This window comes from Phragmites australis, chromosome 21 (genome assembly GCF_958298935.1).
Source record: "Phragmites australis chromosome 21, lpPhrAust1.1, whole genome shotgun sequence".
Classification (NCBI taxonomy): domain Eukaryota; kingdom Viridiplantae; phylum Streptophyta; class Magnoliopsida; order Poales; family Poaceae; genus Phragmites; species Phragmites australis.
Window position 1 is genome coordinate 19,193,263 of NC_084941.1, and position 18,916 is coordinate 19,212,178.

The following is an 18,916-nucleotide window of genomic DNA, read 5'->3' on the forward strand; positions in this document are numbered from 1 at the left end:
CCTCTAAAATATTCTAAGAACATCCGAAGAATAGAGATACCAATGTAATGATGATTTAGATGATTGATGTATAGTTATAAATGTCCCTACCTAACTAATGTGATGATATGAACAATCAATATACCACTGTATATTAGTCCACTATTGTGCAGTTCTCTGTGTTAGCATTATTCACTGTGTCATGATTTTGACCCTAACAATCACTTTACTTTTGACCCAATTTATAGTAGTGCTAGTTGAAGCAAGAATAGTTTTCCGAATTTGTGAGAATTAATGTACTCATGTGAAGCCCCTGCATTCCATACTTATGAAAGAAGACATCAAATTTACAAACTAGTGTCCAGCATAAGTCCAAAAGGAGAGGTGAAACGTTTTAGAGGCTTTTAAACCTGAGTTCGAAGATGCAACATAAGGGGATAAGAGGAAAAATATTCAGTAGTCGGGGCAATTATTAAGTAATAAGGAGGTGGCTAGAACTAAATAAAAAAATTATTCCGTCCCATATGCCAGGTTTTGTACAATGAGAAAACGTGAAAGAAAGAAATGAAAGTGAGAGGTAATCTCATTATCCTTCATTTATTAACTGGAGAGGGAAATCACTTTTTGGGTCCAAAAAAAACATTTTTTGGTGAAAAGTAAAGAAAAGCAAATTTGAGACCTAGTTGGCGTGGCATTTCGCCTCTCTCAACACCAGTGACACCATTCATTTGTAGGAACTTGTACTCTCTGTTTATGCAAGATGTAAATAGCACACCAAAACGGTGTGGCTAATCGTTTTTTCTCGACTTGGATAATCTGTAGATAGACACTGTACATGTGTACTTTCTGCTCCTGTGATCCTTCTTCTGTCACATTTGTTTATCTTATCGAAGTCAAAAGATAGTACCCGGTGCATGCTGTGCATGCACACACATGTAGCCGTGACCCTTTTGAATTCCCGTGTCATCTTAGCTCCATGCCACCTCGCTAAAGATGACGAATTCGAGAAGACATCTACTCTTGGGGTGGTCAAAATTGCACGGCATTACCACAACTATTCTTCTTCTAAAACTACTTTTGTGTACGTGTTTTTCAGAGCATTTTATAAGACTATTCTTATCCTAGAAATATTGTCAAATACCATTTCAACAAATACAATATAACTACAACGCGATAGTTGCTTATAGAAACGGTACAAGTAATCCTGTGGATTTTGCACTAGCGTACAATAAAAATATAATGTTCCGTATCTCAAGGTCGTAGGTGTATGCATGCACGTGCATGTTCTATGGATCAAAGTAGTACTTCTGCTATTCGATTCTTAGATCCTGTTTGTTTTAATTATAAAAGCTAGATTGTAATTAGAATTTAAAAGTTGAAATAAATAGTTAGATCGTAAAAGTTGAATTGTGATCATAATTCAAAAACTGAAACACACAGCTGATTAAAAAAGCTGAATTGTTATAATCTAACACACAGATTGTAACAATCCAGCAATCCTTTTTTCACCAGATTGTAACAATCCACAATTCAATTTTTACAATCTAAATTTTACAATCTAATTTCTTACAATCCACAATCTATAAACTGTTTTTCACAATCTTTAACTCAAACAAACGGACCCTCAGCATCTGGGACGTGTCCATACTGCACGCCTACGGGACCAAAGTCTGTCCACGATACACGTGTAAAACCAAAAAAAAATAAGCAGAGAGAGAGAGCAGCTGCTGCATGCGTCTCGAATCGCCGCGCGTCCTCTCCACGCGTCCCATGCAGCTCCTCCCCCAGTTGCACACTACCAGTAGCAGGCAGCAGCTGCCAGTTGCGCCCTTTCTTCCTTCCTTTCTTTTTCTCTCTCTCATCTCTCTCACTTCTCTGCCACACGCAACCAGAAGCTAGCGATCTATAAATTGCACCAACAACCTATTGCACCAACAACCTACCAGCAAGCTGATCTATACATCCATCCCCACAAGAACCAATCACGCATCGTCACGCACCAGAAAAAAAAGGCGCAGAAAGCTCTATAACTTGCTAGCTTCAGGCTCCCAGCTCGTGAGCTTGTGATCCCTTTTCGCCACTTTGCCAGCGACCGACCGATCGGTGCGTAGCGTACCCATCTCGATCTCCCGTGTCACGAGGAACCCACGGACATCGCCATTGCCGCTGCAACTTGCAACGTTTCCTTTTCCTATCTCTCTATAAAAGGGCGAAGAGATGGAGCAGCAGCAGGTGAGGAGCAGCAGCGGCGTGGTGCAGGTGGTGGACGGCTCGGAGATCCGGGCGCTGGTGGAGGAAAAGGAGGCGTTCGCCAAGTTCGTAGAGACCAGGTTCCGGCAGCTCGATACGGACGGCGACGGGCGGCTGTCGGTCAGGGAGCTGCAGCCGGCCGTCGCCGACATCGGAGCGGCCATCGGGCTGCCGGCGAGGGGGTCGTCGCCGCAGGCTGACCACATCTACTCTGAGGTATGAGTTAGTACAGTTTTTATATATTTCTTTTTTTCCCGATGACTGTGTGAGCTTCAAATTGATGATAGCTGTCATGTGTGATAATCGCGCTTAGTTTAAGTGCGTTCTATAATTACCATATTCAAGATTTGAGCTGTTTTTATTTGACTCATACTTTTCAGGTGTAAAATTATCTGAAGTGTTTAATTATCCGAAAGGACACATTTGATTTGAGTACTTCAAAATACATAGTGTGAGACGAGATTATTCTATGATTATTCCCTTCTATTTATTTTTCAAAATCATATATGACAAATTGACAATAGTCGCAAAAATTTCCTAACTCCTGATAAAAAATATAACGCGCGTCGGGTAAATATGTAACTTATGAGGTATCAAGCAAAAGATAAGCCACGCCTATCAGAGACAATATTTTGATAGATGCAGAGAGTGTGCTTAACAACTTATGTGGCTCCAAAAAAAATGGGTTGCTGGATTGACTGAATTTAAAATGTTCGATTTTACCAATATGATGGCAATATTCCATCCTGTCTGAATACTCTCCCCAGTCACAAAAAGCCAAAGAGGCCATCAATATCCTTTATATTGAGATAGAACATATAAAAAGTGATAAAGGTTTTTAAATATATTGAGATAAAAAATAGTTTCATAATAATATATTTCTCCCATGTTTTTAATTATAAAATAGGAAATTACTGGTAAAATGTTCTGTTTTGGAGATCATATTGATACCCGCAAGGACACCTTTTTTTTTTTGTTTTGGTACCGGGACCTCACAATCTGTTTTAACTGGAAAGCGGTAAATTAAATAGAGGCACAGGGATGGTCATCGATGTTTCTCTAACCAATAACAAATTCAGTACAAGCAAGCTTTAACACGCCATTAGAGCCTGAATATAGGAACATGTCTCTTTCGAGTGAGATGTCGCACTCCGGCTAGATTGACAAAACCAACCAAGTCTTTGTGAAAGTGACAACTCCTGTATTTCCAACATAGTACCCTTTTCCATTCAATTTGCTTAGGAACTTCTAAGTGTATACATGACATCACCTCATATGCAGAATTTTCTGTCTGTGGTGCATTGCAGCTACTATTGTTTTGTTTTGATTATTGGACCCGGTTGATCCCTCTGGAACGATCCACATGCACAGGCAGCAACTGCTGACTAATGCTAATACAAAAAGAGTACAGCTTACAAGATAGTATGTGATTCTGAATCTAGATTAGGATTGCTCCTGAGTTTTCCTTCCATTTTCGAACCGGTGCAAAATAAACTTGTATTTTTCTTCCTAAACAGGTAACTCTTATCCTAGAAAGCAAATTCTATAAAACCTATCAAAGAAAGACCCCTTAAGACCTCCATCCGTACCATGCATTCTCGATCCAACGGTCTGCACGTGTGCCTGCTTGCGCGGTGGAGGACACATGTCGAGCGCAGGCACAGGTCTACATGCGAGACCTGACATTATAGAATTTGCTTCCCTTATCCTAGCCAATGCCCGGGGATCCAACAAGCTAGGTTACAGCCATAGCTTTGCCACGCCTTGACTGCTATTTTCTCATGGTACCTAAAAGCAAACATTCTGTTGTATTGACAAGGTTTTAATACTTAAGTGCCTTGTAGTGAGCCATGAAAACAAGAATTGCATGTTCGATGTGGCGATACGACACATGATGATGGGACGTACCTACTGTTCTTTTATACATTTTGCAATGTGTACTGCAGGTTCTTAGCGAGTTCACCCACGGGAAGAAAGAGTCGGTGAGTAAGTCGGACTTCCAGCGGGTGCTGTCTGACATACTTCTGGGAATGGCAGCTGGGCTGAAGAGGGACCCTATTGTGATCCTGAGGATAAATGGGGAGGATCTGAATGAATTTGTTGAGAGTCCAAGGTACGAGCCAGAAGCGGTCGCCATATTTTCGCAATTGGAGTCGGGAAATAATGCCTCGCTGCGCCAGTGCTTGTTGGCAGCTCTTCGACAGCTGACGGTTGACCACGGCATGCCACCGGCTTCTGACTCTTGGGTAATCTAATAAAAACTGAATATTTACATTCCGAATAAAAATCCTTTTTACTGAATTGAATCTTCGGTAATTTAATATGTGCTGAATATTTACTTTCAGAATAAAAACCCTTTTAGTGAATTAGTAACTGTGCATAATTGTTATACTATTACTCCATGCTCATTGGGAAAACAGAGAGACGACATAATATCAGTTACAAACTATGATTGTGTATTTGTGACAGGTTATGGAAAATATTATAGAGCCCGCATTGCAAGAAATGCGCTCTGATCTGCTCGAGCAACCTGTTTCGCAAGAGGTCTTCTTCCAAGAATTCAAGAGGTTTCTGGGCATCATCACTCGACGACTGCAACAGCACCCTGTGATTGTCGCACATACTGAGAAAACCTTTGACGGGAGTGGCATCAGGAGGCTACTGTCAAACAAGTTTGAAGTGGACAAGGTATGAGGACTACACTTCAGTATTTCAGTTTCATGATGAGTCGTCGGTTGCATGATACTGATCAACAACATACATCACTGAACTTGTTCTAGCTATTGGACTTTGTTTGGAGAGATGTGCCCAAAGAACACAAGGATAAGACATCAAAAGAATATATTCGGGTTGCGCTTGATAGGATGGCCGACTCGGCATGTTTACCACCTTATGGAGCTGTTGATCAGGTAAAAGTGTTCCTCTATAACCCACTATAATACTTAATCAGTAGTGCAGAACCAACAAGGAAATGCGGCAGTTTAACCCATCGGTAGCACCAGAACTGAAAATCTGAAATGTTCAGGATTCTAACTAAAGTTTAACGATTTCCAAACACAACATAGGTTGATGCTGTGGTGAATGAAGCATTCAAGATGGCGAAAGCCGACGACGGGAAGGCCGTGGACGAAGCAGAGTTCAAGAAGCTGCTGACGGAGATCCTCGGGGCGGTGATGCTGCAGCTAGACGGCAACCCGATATCTGTCTCCACCAACACCGTCGTCCATGAGCCGATGTCCACTTCCAACTCCCTGTTGTCGCCGTCGCCGCCGTCTCCAATGGCATCCTCGCCTAGCGAATAATGAGAGGTTGCATAACTGATAGGACGGTGGACAAGGACTCCCACTGAGCAGTGACGGACTGTGATGCTGATTTTCTTCTAGTCACAGTACAATGACATGCCAGTTTGCTTGTATAGCTTGTGAAGAATTACAGTAGTATGTTGCTTGTAACTCGGCTCTTTACAGTTGAAATAAGGCTCTTTGAAGCCAGATGTAAGAGTCGGACCAACGAGAAGTGGCCTCTTACTAACTTTTAGTAGTTGGGGAGCTGGAGCTGCTGCAAAATTGTAAGTCATGGACTTGGAGAATAATGGTGCAACGTTGACCAGTCAAACAGTACTTAAAAGAAGCTGTGATTCTCAGCTCCATGCCAATATTTGATCGGGGAAACAGCTCTAAACTTTATAGCTGGGAGAAGAAGGAAAGAGAACGACTTCTTGTTCAGCCCTGAGTCTCTGTACTACTTATATAACCAATTAAAACTAGCGTCCTATCAATACCGGTTAGGTCAAAATCGACACTGATAGTGTATCAGTGCTGGTTCGTAATATAATCTGCAGAAATCTGTTCATTCGGATAAAAACCAACACTGATAAGTATTACTAGTGCTAGGTTCTGTTATGAACCGGTACTGAAGGAGAGTTAGACCTGAAATTTTTGTTAAATTCGTTTAGGTTGCATCCGGCTTTATCTCCGTCTCTCTCAGGCTCACAGCTCTATCTCAAAATCTCTCTGTCTCTCTCACACACTTATCTCTCCTCTCTCTCACGCTCTCTCCACACACTTACTGGTTGTGCTCCATGACAAAGGGCATGGGGCAGCCGGCGGCTAGGCCCCATGGTGCAGGTCCATAGGAGTCGGAGCAGAGGTCACCAATGATGGAGGACCCAATGAGGCGGCCGGTGATGGCGGCCGAGACCCATGGGCGACGGAGGTCGAGATTCACGGGCGGAGTAGGGCCGAGCGGCGACAAGGAGCAGAGGAGCTTGGTGCAGGGGAGTCTCTGATGGGGCTGCAGCTCGGGGAATAGGGATGGGTGCGGCGGCCGGATTCGCTCCCCTAGTGGCGCGACTTGGATCTAGGGGTGGTCGGTGCACGGCGGGGCGGTTGAGGATCCGTACGCAAAGAGGCGACGCAGATCCGGCGAGGCCCGTAAGAGACGGCGGCGGCCACTAGCAGATTCGGCCGGGAGATTCGACCAGGCGTGGGCCGTGCGAGCTGGCGGATGGCATGGCGCAGCGGGAGGAGCCGGTGCAGCAACTGGAGATGGAGCACCCAGTGGGATCCGACGCAGGGGCGGCGAACGGCAGCGCGGACGGGGGAGGCAACACCAACGACAACAAGGGCTTCAGCGCTGGCCGAGCTACGCGCTGCCACACGGTTTTTGTGGTGGCAGCCTTCGTGCCTCGCGTTTTATTTGTGCAGGACGGAGCAAGGATTCGCGGCGGTGGTGTCCTCAGCGATGATGAGCTCCGTCATGTGGGGCCTGCAGCGGACTCGGCTCAACGCATTGAGCCGGCTCGTTTGCCTGGTCTTTTTTCTTTTTTTTATTTCTGGAAAACCTTATTAGTGCCGGTTCCAAAACCGACACTGATAGTCTCCAACTATCAGTGCCACTTATGGAGTGCCGATTTTGGAACCGGCACTGATGAGGTTTTAGAACCGACACTGATGAGGTGCTTTGATGTAGTGATGGCTCATGCGCCCTACCCACTTTGCCCTCTCCCTTTGTGGTGCTAGGGGGTGTTTGATTTGTATCATGTAGAAGTCTTATCAAAATTTAGTCATCATTTAGATCTCATGGTAGTTCCAACAAAATTTTGGCAAGCCAAACAACGATACACAGGTGAAGGTATGTGCTGGACATTACTTTTTGATCTATCTATGCATCTCATACAAGTCCCTGATCAGTAGCTGGTACATACATTTTTAACATAATCGAACATCATATGCATACATCGATTAAGTACAATACTTATGTTACAATATGGAGTTCAATATACCAAAGGCCTGTGGGCATAATTAAACAGATCCTTGCTGTGTCATATTGCCCACGAGCTCTCCTAGTATCTCTATAAGATTAAGATGGTCAGCAGATACAATAATGCAGCCCAAGCTCTTCAGGAAGCTTGAGTGCGGACAAAATCTAACTCTTTTACTCCTCAGCTCCACCCTCGATGTTGTTGATATCCGAGTCTTCATCTAAATCCAAATAAGCAAGAGTGAGTACACTCAGCAAGTCCTACCTCAGGGGGGGGGGGGTATTTAGATACATAAGGGTAGAACAAGGCTATAAAGTCTTTTAGGTTTTGGCGAAAAGCCAATTTTGATTCAAGGGTTTATTTTGTAGAGACTATCTGTAAACCATTTTGAGGAAAGCACAATTCAGTTGAGATAGTAGGGTTGTTGGCCTCGGGAGAGATACATCCATCCCACAAGTTTCCAAGTTTTAATAGTTGGTGGACACACCTGCAAACTCAAATCCTACTCTTACAAAACACAGGCACATAGCCCACACACACGACAAGTACTCACACTTTGTGCAAATCATTGTGACTGAACTATAGCATATCCTTGACTGTGGATACAACTATCTAGATAGGTTTATACTCTGCAGAGGTTGTACATTTTACCCATAATATATGTACATATTCCAACTTTAGCAACTGGTGAAACTATCATAACAAGGCACAACACCCTCCTTACATCGCCACGATATCGACCCACGGGACCCATAGATACTCGGTTCCTAGATTGAAGGGGAAGACCACTTAGCAATCCCCAGGGCTTCACAGAGCATTACCAGCCGGATCACGGGACTCCACATAGATTGCTTGACTCTTATCCAGGCTCCCATAACCACTACTAGCCTACGAGTGGGTACCAAGCTAAGTCAAAGGGGTTAGGTTAAGTCCTGCCACATACAGGATATGTGGTTGTACAGTTCAACACTAAGTAGGATGTCATAATGAATTGGTCAAGGCAAGTGTCTCCCAGCAAGAACACCACAAAGGCAAACTTGCTCAAGGCCATCCCACCACCATGGGGTACCTTACTCACCCTCGTGAAATAAATCATTGGGGTTTTCCATTAACACCTTTCTTATCCCACACACATCAAGCACTTAACATTTCACACTTTTCAAAAAGGCATGATTAACAAGTTAATATTATGATTCTTTCATTTGACCAGAACAATCCTAATCATACTAGTAAGCGAGCAATCATCAAAGCAATCAATCTAGTTGATGTTAGGGACCTTCTAGGATTTCAACAGAATTTAGATAAGCAATCAATATAGTAGATGTTAGTTGACGTTCCTTCCTCTAACATACGCAAATGAACAACAATAAGTGCTTAATCTAACAATCGAGCAATTCTAGGCAAGGAACTAATAGTAAGCAAATGGACCTAGATAAACTAGAGGGATAGTTCTACTACTAACTATTGCTATGCGAATATGAGGTATGAAGGTTAAGTGTTCAAAGACACTATTTAAGTGCACTAGAGCTTAGTTATAAGTCTAGAAGTGCATGTGTGTCATATTCCCTAATTCATAATTATCTGGCAATTTACCTAATTAAAAATTATTAATTATTCTAATTTACTTGCTATTTAATCATTATCTACACAAATTAAACTAATATAAACTTGGCACTAAGATTTCCCCTATATCCTAAAACATGGCTATCTAAATTTATCTACATCTTAAACTAGTTAAGGAGCTACTTCTAGATTTAGAGCAAGGCATAAACTAAATAAATAAATTATAGTAAAACAAACTAAATTACAAAAATTATGAAATATACATGGTTGGATAGAACTCGAATTTAGATGAATATTAATGAAAGAATCGTTGAAAACGGAGTTAGGCAGTAGGATAAACAAACTTCAAAATTTTTGCTAGTGGTTAATTCGAGAAAAAGAAAAATGGAAGAATATTCCTGGATTTGGCTCGGCTCAGGTTCACTGGCGGCTTGACTCAACTTGGGTTCGGCTCGAGTTTATATGGCTTGGCTCATCTCGATCTTATGTGGGGCCCACCTGTTGGTGATTACACACAGAGAGGGAGGTGGCACGGGGTCCCACTGGTCAGACGGAGGGGACAAGGGTGCTGGCCGATGTTGGTTTTGCTCAAATCCGATTGGGGAGAGAGATGGTTCACGAGATAGGAAGAATGGAGGGAGAGGGGAGAAATGGCGGTGAGGACTGGCAGTACAGGTGGCGGAGGGCTCTGGCACCCGTCCGAAATGGAGCAGTTGTAGCTAGTTGCAGATCGGCAGGTGGAGGCAAAGCTCTATGGTGGTAGCTTAGGTATGCACCTAAGGGTTCTCGAGTGGCGTCGGGTGAGAGAAAGAAAGGAGGGAGAAGGTGGTTGAGCTCACTGGCGGCAGTGTCTTCGGTGAACTTGGTCGGAGTGGAGCTTGGTGGTGGTGCGAGCAGGGGGATTTTGAGGAGGAGTGGTGCTCGATGTGTAGCATGCCAAGGAGCGGGCTTAGCCATTTATAGGTGGACTGGGAGAGGAGGGAGGCAACGACATGCACGCTGGTGATGATGGCTCTACGGCCCACAACGCGGGGCACGAGGGAGCGGCGAGCGGCGTGAGGGAGCGTCACGAGCAAAAAGTGAGCGGCGAAGACAAAGGGGATGTGATTAGAGGAAGAGAGATATTTATTTAATTTTATATTTTATATTTAATTATTGAATCATTTTTTTGTTCTTCTGCTCTTGGGAAATTATGGGTGTGACAGTGGGCGTAGTGCAGGCAGCCATTTTTCTCACTCACAATTTGCTGGGAGCCTCTCTGCAGAAGCTGATCAAGTGGCAGCTACCCTGTGGTTGAACACATTTCAAAACCTTTTGCATCAACAAACTTCAAATGGTTATATCACCTTCCCTTAGCACAAACTCTAATTTGCCATCTTCTCTAGTCCATGCCATAGTTGCTACCCTTCCCTGCCCAAGCTACTACCTCTCAATTCTAACATGACAATACAGTCTCCCTCTATACCGCTGTTACCCTCATATCTCCCATGCGCTCCCTATCAAGGATTTGTACACGATTATTAGTAATATGCAAATGAAAATAGGGATACTTGCACGTAGTCATCGAAGAGTATCTCAAAGAGACATAGAGTTATAAAGGTTCAGTCCTCCGAGTTGGATAATAGCTATATGCCATGTCTTGTCTTGATTATTCTCAGGATCCCAAAGCACAATGATGTTTGTCGATGGATCTAACCCTAAGAACTAGATGGATTTCTGTGTTCCTACTGTTGAAGATCTAGTCGGGTAGTGGATTGTTCCGGCCATGCATCTTCAATGGGTGTTGGTCTTCTATCCAACTAGACATGACGACGGGTTTCCAACTTTGGAGATCTGAAGGTGCGAGTTGCTAAGACTTGTTGGTTTTGCTTTGGATTTGGACTTGGATTCTATTAACTTCCTCTTGACGTACCCCTCTTCCCACCTTATATAGTCAAGGGAACGCAAGGCGTATCCTACTCGGACTCTTCCGTACGTATCATACTCAGATCATTTGACTCCATATGGGAACACTTCTCAAATAAGGTATAACTTTCGTATCTAGGATGATTAGCTTCCAAGTATATGTCTTCAATCATTGGGTGAATTTATGATCTCCATGGCCTGCAAATCTCGGGCTAGTTAATCATAAGGCGCTTCAGTGTTCTTCGATGATCTATGAATAGATGTCAGATTAACAATCTCTTATCAACCATACACGTCAGACGAAGCTCTTAGTAACGTGAATAGCTTCAGCAGCAGATAGCACAATGGTTGGGTTGAGTTCATAAAGATACTTAGGTATGCAAAGTGTGCTGTTTTGGTCTATTTAAGTTCAACTTATTGCTTTAGAACTCATTTGTCTACGTTTATATCGTTACCTTTCTATTTTACTTTAGGCATTCTGATGTGCTGCAGCAATGCGTGGGTAACTATTATATCTGGATAGGGGCGACGATTTTGGCCGTACTGATTTTAGCTAGAAAGAGAAGTTAATTTGATGAGCCCATGACTCCTCATATTAGTTCTACTTTATTCGGAAAGAGAAGTTAATTTGATGAGCCCATGACTCCTCATATTAGTTCTACTTTATTCGGTTAAAAGGAATACAATGCATCAAATAAATTTCTTATACAACTCGGTGCATTTTCTTTTGCTGTAGAGGATGCCAAGGTGAGGGATGGTGAAACCCTGGCTGCTTCTGATGTTACGCCGAGCAAAAATGTTTTTCGAGGAATTAATTTTCAATGCAAGAACAATGAGGAGAGCCAAGCAAAGAGGCCAATAAAGTTTATTTAGGTTGGTGCTATGCGATTGGAGCTACCGACTTAATTATTTTGCAAGTTTGAGTTTAAAGTCAACAGATCAGCTGGCTAGTTTAATTAGAGAAGTCATAATAGGAGTATTAGCAAGGTAGCCGCATTATTTTATTCATGGTATGAGTTATGGTTGAGTCCTATTTTTGGTCGAGTCAGGTCATGGTGTTTGGGTCCTGTTTTTGGTCGAGTCAGGTCATGGTGTTCGAGTCCAAGTCGAAGTCAAGGCTTGCGTGCCTATATCTGGGGCGGCGTCCCTTGTATGAGGATCAGATTTGTTTTGCGTGTTTCAGCAAGGACGTTCCTCCTATGAGCAGAACGATGGTGCTCCCGTCGCTGATGTTTTACTGAAGGTTGCCAATCTTGAGTGAATTGCATTGGTGTGTGATTAGGTTCTCAATTCCTAGGTGCACAGTGGAATTTTGTTGGTTCCTCATTCTCTGATCGTGTTCTTTCCTAGACCACGGGTGGAGAAATCCTAATTTTGGTTTGCATCTACTTCAACCTTGTAAATCGAACCATTGATCCATCTTGTACAAGTTACTTTTGTTGTTTGTGTAAGATTGATCTCAAAGCTTGCACAAGTTCTGGTACCATCATGCCGTTATATTTGATTTTGCCGAGATAGATTGGTTCCAGTTCAATCTACTAAGTACTATTGCTACTATTAGAGTAAAATTCAGAGAAGGAGTTTAGTATTAGTTTGTCGGTACCGTGAAACAGAGGGCCAAATCAAGGCGTTGGTGACCTCATCAAGTGGTATCAGAGCCCGGGTTGCTCATGGTACTTCTGAATTTTTCTTATTCCTCTATTTATTCAGAATTTGTAAGATGGTGAATTCCAGGAATTCTAAAGCTATTGATGCTGACGCTTCAACTCATGGTGTTGTTGATGGTTTACCTCAATTGCACGTCCTGTTTATGACCCTAACTTGTCCGCAGAAGTCAGGGATGGACTGACCGCTACTTGTCAGTATTTAGAGAATCGCATGGACCGTGGTTTTGCTGATCTGAAGAAGATTATTGCAGAGCTTGCTGATCATCTACACCCTCCACGACGTGATGCACATGTTGAACAGTGTCGTCGTTCTTTTGACCACCATGCATATGACGGAGGTGATGAGAGTCCAGAGCTACAATCTGATGGTGCTGATTATCATCGCCGACCACGACATCCTCTTCATCAACATGATGCTCATATGGAGAGACTTGCGGCTGATATTTGTCGTGTTAACTGTGATAGCAATACAATTAGCCGTGCTATTCATGTTTCGCTAGATGAATGGCTTGGTAAGTTAAAAATTTCTATGCCTTTTTTTTCAGGATCGGGTGAGCCAGAGGACTATCTGGAGTGGGAGATGCGCTGTGATCAATTTTTTGATAGCCATAATTATTCAGAGGAGAAGAAGGTACGCGCTGCGTCTATTGAGTTCACCAGGTATGCTTTGACTTGGTGGAATTCTTTGTGTCGTACCGGAGGTCGTCCATACACTTGGAACTATATGAAGGATATTATGCATCGTCTCTTTGTGCCTGAACATTTTACTAGAACCTTGTATACTCATTTGCAGCGCCTTGAGCAAGGTGATCTTAATGTGGATGCTTATTACAAGGAGATGGAACTTTTGATGATCCGTACACGTGTGCAAGAGGATGAGAATGCCACTATGTCTCGATTTATTAATGGTTTGAATTGGGATGTGCAAGAACGTGTTGAAACTGCACATTATTCTGATATGCAAAGTTAGGTTCATGTCGCTTAGAGGGTGGAGCAACAACTAAAAGCTCGTCGTGCTGCTGGTTGGTCTCGTTCTTTTCAGCAAGACAATGATAGGGGTGCTGCTACTAAGTCGGTTTCCTTCAAACCGAGCACTCTGTCAAAGATGGTTTCTAAATCTATCGCTGGTTCAGTGAGTAAAGCATAATCCAACGTTGAATCTTCTGTTGCATCTTCTTCTCATTCCGAAAAGTTGTGTTATACTTGTGGAGGAAGAGGGCATTTTATGAGGGATTGTCCTAATGAAAAGAAGGTTTTGATGACAAAAGAAGGCTATGTTTCTGATAGTCTTTCTGAAGAATCTGAAAAAAGGTCTGTTTATGATGGTCATACTTGTGATAACTACCTTGATTTGTATGCGACAGATAATGATAATAATGATGTTGATGTTCCTAAGGCAAGTTTATCTTTGTTAGCCTGTGAAATTCAGCGCGATGGTGCACTTGTTGCGGTGAGGGGACAACGCCGTAATGTGTTCCAATCGGAGTGCAAAGTACAAGACAAGGTGTGCAAATTAATTATTGATGGTGGAAGCTTCACCAACATTGTTAGTTCATATTTGGTGCATGCATTATCCTTGTCTACGCGGAGGCTACCTACGCCGCATTATATGCAATGGATGAATCAAAGTGGTACACTGAAAATTACTCACAAGTTACGGGTTGCATTGTCCATTGGTGATTATTATGATAAGGTGGACTGCGATGTGGTGCCGATGAATGTTTGTCACTTGTTATTGGGGAGGCCGTGGCAGTATGATCTCAATGCTACTCATGAGGGCTCTTCCAATACTTATTCTTTTGTTCACAGGGGTGTGCACCATGTGCTCAAACCAATGGCAGAAACATCCATCAAGGCATAGGTCTTTCTTGCTGCAAACAAGAAAGCGCTTGATATTACCACAAAGCTGAGGACAGCTTTGTTTCAAGGGAGGGAGGATGATGAGCCCATGACTCTTCATATTATTTTTACTTTATTCGGTGAAAAGGAATACAATGCATCAAATAAATTTCTTATACAACTCGGTGCATTTTCTTTTGCTGTGGAGGATGCCAAGGTGAGGGAAGGTGAAACCCTGGCTGCTTCTGATGTTACACTGAGCAAAACTATTTTTTGAGGAATTAATTTTCAGTGCAAGAACAATGAGGAGAACCTAGCAAAGAGGCCAACAAAGTTTATTCAGGTTGGTGCTATGCGATTGGAGCTACCGACTTTATTATTTTGCAAGTTTGAGTTTAGAGTCAACAGATCAGCTAGCTAGTTTAATTAGAGAAGTCATAATAGGAGTATTATCAAGGTAGCCATATTATTTTATTCATGGTATGAGTTATGGTTGAATCATGTTTTTGGTTGAGTCAGGTCATGGTGTTCGAGTCTTGTTTTTGGTCAAGTCAGGTCATGGTGTTCGAGTCCAAGTCAAAGTCAAGGCCTGCATGTATATATCTGGGGTGTCGTCCCTTGTATGAGGATCAGATTTGTTTGGCGTGTTTCGGCGAGGACGTTCCTCCTACGAGCAGAACGATGGTGCTCCCATCGCTGATGTTTTACTGAAGGTTGCCAATCTTGTGTGAATTGCATTGGTGTGTGATCAGGTCATCAATTTCTGAGCGCACAGCGGAATCTTGCTGGTTCCTCATTCCCTGATCATGTTCTTTCTTGGACCACGGGTGCTGAAATCCTAATTTTGGTTTACATCTACTTCAACCTTGTAAACCGAGCTGCTGATCCATCTTCTACGGGTTACTTTTGTTGTTTGTGTGAGATTGATCTCATAGCTTGCACAGGTTCTGGTATCATCGTGCCGTTATATTTGATCTTGCCGAGATAGATTGGTTCCAGTTCAATCTACTAAGTACTATTGCTGCTGTTTGAGCAAAATTCAGAGAAGGAGTTTAGTGTTGGTTTGTTGGTACCATGAAAGAGAGGGCCAAATCAAGGCATCGACGTCGGCGCCCTCATCATAATTGGTGTCTGAGCTCTACCCTACTACCTGCATTTTTGAAAGAAAGTTGAGGAATGAGACGTTTGGCTTGATCGAGGACTCGACGGACAAGCGTCGGGGCGTTGGGGGCAGCAGTAGGGTTGAAGGGGCGTTTGGGGCAGCAGTAGGGTTGAAAGTAGTATGGAGAAATCCCGTTCTATCCTGTTGTTGTTTTCCACTTTTTCCCGTCAGTTTTCGTATTTTAGGGACAAAAAATGGAAACAGGATGGGAAACAGATGGCTGATGCAGGAATGGGAGCAAAAATGGTGGTCGCAATTTCCCAGTTGTTTTCGTATTTCTCGGGATTATGCAGGATATCTCACATAATTTCTTGTTTCTTTCCCGCCTTTTCTTCCAGGTTGAGATTCAGACCATGGCCTAATGGCCAATCTAGCCCAAAGCCACGCCATGCGTCTAGTGGTGGAGCTTGAAAAGCAACACGGGGGGGGGGGGGGGGAGCAAGCTATAGAAAACATGCTATTTTTCTTAGTGTGCAAATGATAAAATTAAATGCTACGTTAAGAACTTTGTAGAAAAAGGAGGGGCCATGGCCCAGTTTAGCCCCAATGAAGCTCCGCCACTGCATGCGCCTGTCCATCCTCCCATCCACTCCCTTCAATCACAAATAAATGTCATTTTGTGTTGTATGCAGTCAACACAACTAAACTTTGACCATCAATATCTCTTTAAATATTTCTATTGAATTTTTGAAAATAGTATTACTAGATTTGGCTCGAATAGTAGTTTTAGAACATTACAACTTTGCTATGCTTTATATAAATTACAAACATTACAACTTTGCTATGCTTTATATAAATTACATACTAGTAATTAGTGGTCAAAGTGTTATATTGGTGACCGTATCAATGTTTAAAACGACACTTATTTATGACCGAAAGGAGTATTTATGTAGCTTATGCATGGTTCACGCTCATTGAGTGGCCGACGAAGTTATGGACCCATGTTAGCTTCTTTCTTTTCGTTGCCAACATCGCGCGTGGATGTGGCCCAGTGTCCATGGAGTTCACGGGATTAGCCGGCCTTTCGGTATTTCCTTTCTTTTTCCATTCCTTTTGCTTAGCAGTTTTTTAATTCTTTGTCAAGATTGATAAAATATGTTGTTTCAATCAAAAAATTATATGACATGAGATCGTATTGTTCAAAAAATTATATTGGATGACCTGTTCAATAAATTGTGAGTAATTTAGTGTTTGTGTGATTATCAACTCATGATATAGTAGATCGATTGAAGCTATGGTGTTAGCTTATGTGGTTCAGTGTCCCCATTTTGTATTACCGGTATCCAAACCAACCGATACTGACATATTTTCATTCGAATTGGTTCATTTTTGACTAACCGATTTATGGCCCGATCATTTTCGCTTCCGACTTTCCTATTTTCATTTTCATCCAGCCGAGAAAATGTGAAAGTAAAAATAATTAGAGGGTTTTTTTCGATGATTCCTTCCATTTTCATCCAGCAGGTAGGATGGGATGGTGCTGATAGATGGCCCCTAAACTACTCATGGTAGCATGGGATGGTGCCTGATAGATGGCCCCTAAACTACTCACGGTAGCAATCAGAACCAACCATTACAGATCGATATGCCACCAACCACACGACCGGACTGTAAGGCGGCCCCAGTCTCAAGGGGTTGCCGGTCTCCGTGTTTACAGAATTTCACTTCAGTCTCAATGTTTTTCCTTTTACCATTTCGACTGCAGGGATGTTAGACTATATTTAGATTGTATCCTTGATTGGATCTCCTTCTTATTCTCCTGGGCCTTGTTTCTATAAACCGGTGGTTAGGATAAAGAAGGCTTTGCCTATATGTAATCCTGTGATTATCAATCTAATTTAGTGCGTGAGATTATTCCGCTCAGACGGCCCTTAAACTACTCATGGTAGCAATCGGAACCAACCATTACAGATCGATATGCCACCAATCATACGACGGACCGTAAGACAGCCCCCAAGCTCTCGGTAGTGATCAGGACCAACAATTGTGATGACTTGCCACGAATGACATTAACTCCTCCTAGTCCTAGATTATCGGGATATATTTTATAACCAGCAAAACAAGCCACATATTTGACCAGTTAATGAGTGCCGATTGAACAGGTTTGCCCAAACTGAATCGGTACTTGTCAACTGGCCAGCACGTCACTTTTTCTTGACAACCAAACGATGCAATGCTGTGACCATGTCAAAGACCAGAGCCTAGCTTTCGAAAGATGCATAATGTTCCAAGCCAACCGAAATCATAAGCCGGCACACTATGTACAATGCAGGGTTTGGCTTACCCACCGGAGCTCGGTTACCGAGTTCCCGCGGTAACCAAAAAGTCACGGTTACTGCGGTAGCCGGTCGAAAATTAAAATAATTCGGACAAAATTTATTTGACAAAATTTGAAATTTGGAGAAAAAAAATCATGATTTTAGCCGTTCGGTAACCGGTCGTTTTTGCGATTTATCGAGCGGTTTTCTCGAATTTTCCGTATTATCGGTAACCGCTCGGTTTTCTCGGTAACCGCTCGATTTATCGAGCGATTTTCTCGATTTTCATTGAAGTTTAACAAAGAAAATCTAAAAATTATCTCAATCTTGTAAAATCAATAACTAATTCATCTGAGCTTTAAATCAAGTGAAACAAATTTTGTTGGTTTCCTTGTAACATGATCAACATGATAAAAGTATTTATACTTATAAAAAAGTTCAAAATTTTCTGTGAGAAATTGTATTTGTTAAATCAAGTTAAATACATAGTTTACTCTTTGCTAATCCAAAAATCATGAAACTAATTTTGTTAGTCTTATTACATGATCCTCTGTCTTTTAAAAATATATAAACTCTTGAATTAGTTATTGTAACATACATGATTGTGTAAATGTGTTGCGACTAGATTAATTCATAACTGACTCATCACACCTCAAAAGTTAGTGAAACCACTTTTATTAGTTTATTTATACTATGATTTACGTAGGAAAAATAATAATAGACATGAAAAAGTTAATTACAATTCTGTTTCTTAACATATTCATTTTATGCTTGTGAACTTTGTAAAAATCATAGAGAAATTAATAAAACTTTAAATAAAATAAAATTAATTTTAAATATCCTCTTAAGATACATTTTTTTTAAAAAAATATGTGTTTACATGTTAAACTTTTCATTAACATGAGTTAATAACTAAACCGCACGCTTCAATTTTTTTAAACTTCCTCCCTATAGAATGTGATGCAAACGACATTATTTTTTATTTTTTCGAATTTTTTGAATTAAAATTCGGTTACCGTTCGGTTTCTGA

The 18,916-nt window shown here is 42.0% G+C and overlaps 1 protein-coding gene across 1 annotated transcript; it reads left to right on the forward strand.

Annotated features, from left to right (window-relative positions):
• Positions 1-1,808: 1,808 nt before the first annotated feature.
• On the forward strand, positions 1,809-5,859 carry LOC133903530 (uncharacterized). Its single transcript, XM_062344944.1, has 5 exons — positions 1,809-2,445; positions 4,176-4,475; positions 4,699-4,917; positions 5,010-5,138; positions 5,295-5,859. The coding sequence occupies exons 1-5, from the start codon at positions 2,197-2,199 to the stop codon at positions 5,529-5,531; spliced, it is 1,134 nt and encodes a 377-aa protein (XP_062200928.1). The 5' UTR covers positions 1,809-2,196; the 3' UTR covers positions 5,532-5,859.
• The last annotated feature ends 13,057 nt before the right edge of the window (positions 5,860-18,916 follow it).

Bases quoted from the DNA above. Each gene is read 5' to 3' on its own strand.
- LOC133903530 (XM_062344944.1), top strand. From the start codon at position 2,197: ATGGAGCAGCAGCAGGTGAGGAGCAGCAGCGGCGTGGTGCAGGTGGTG. The intron at 4,476-4,698 runs GTAATCTAATAA...TATTTGTGACAG, and splicing joins CACCGGCTTCTGACTCTTGG to GTTATGGAAAATATTATAGA. The intron at 4,918-5,009 runs GTATGAGGACTA...AACTTGTTCTAG, and splicing joins ACAAGTTTGAAGTGGACAAG to CTATTGGACTTTGTTTGGAG.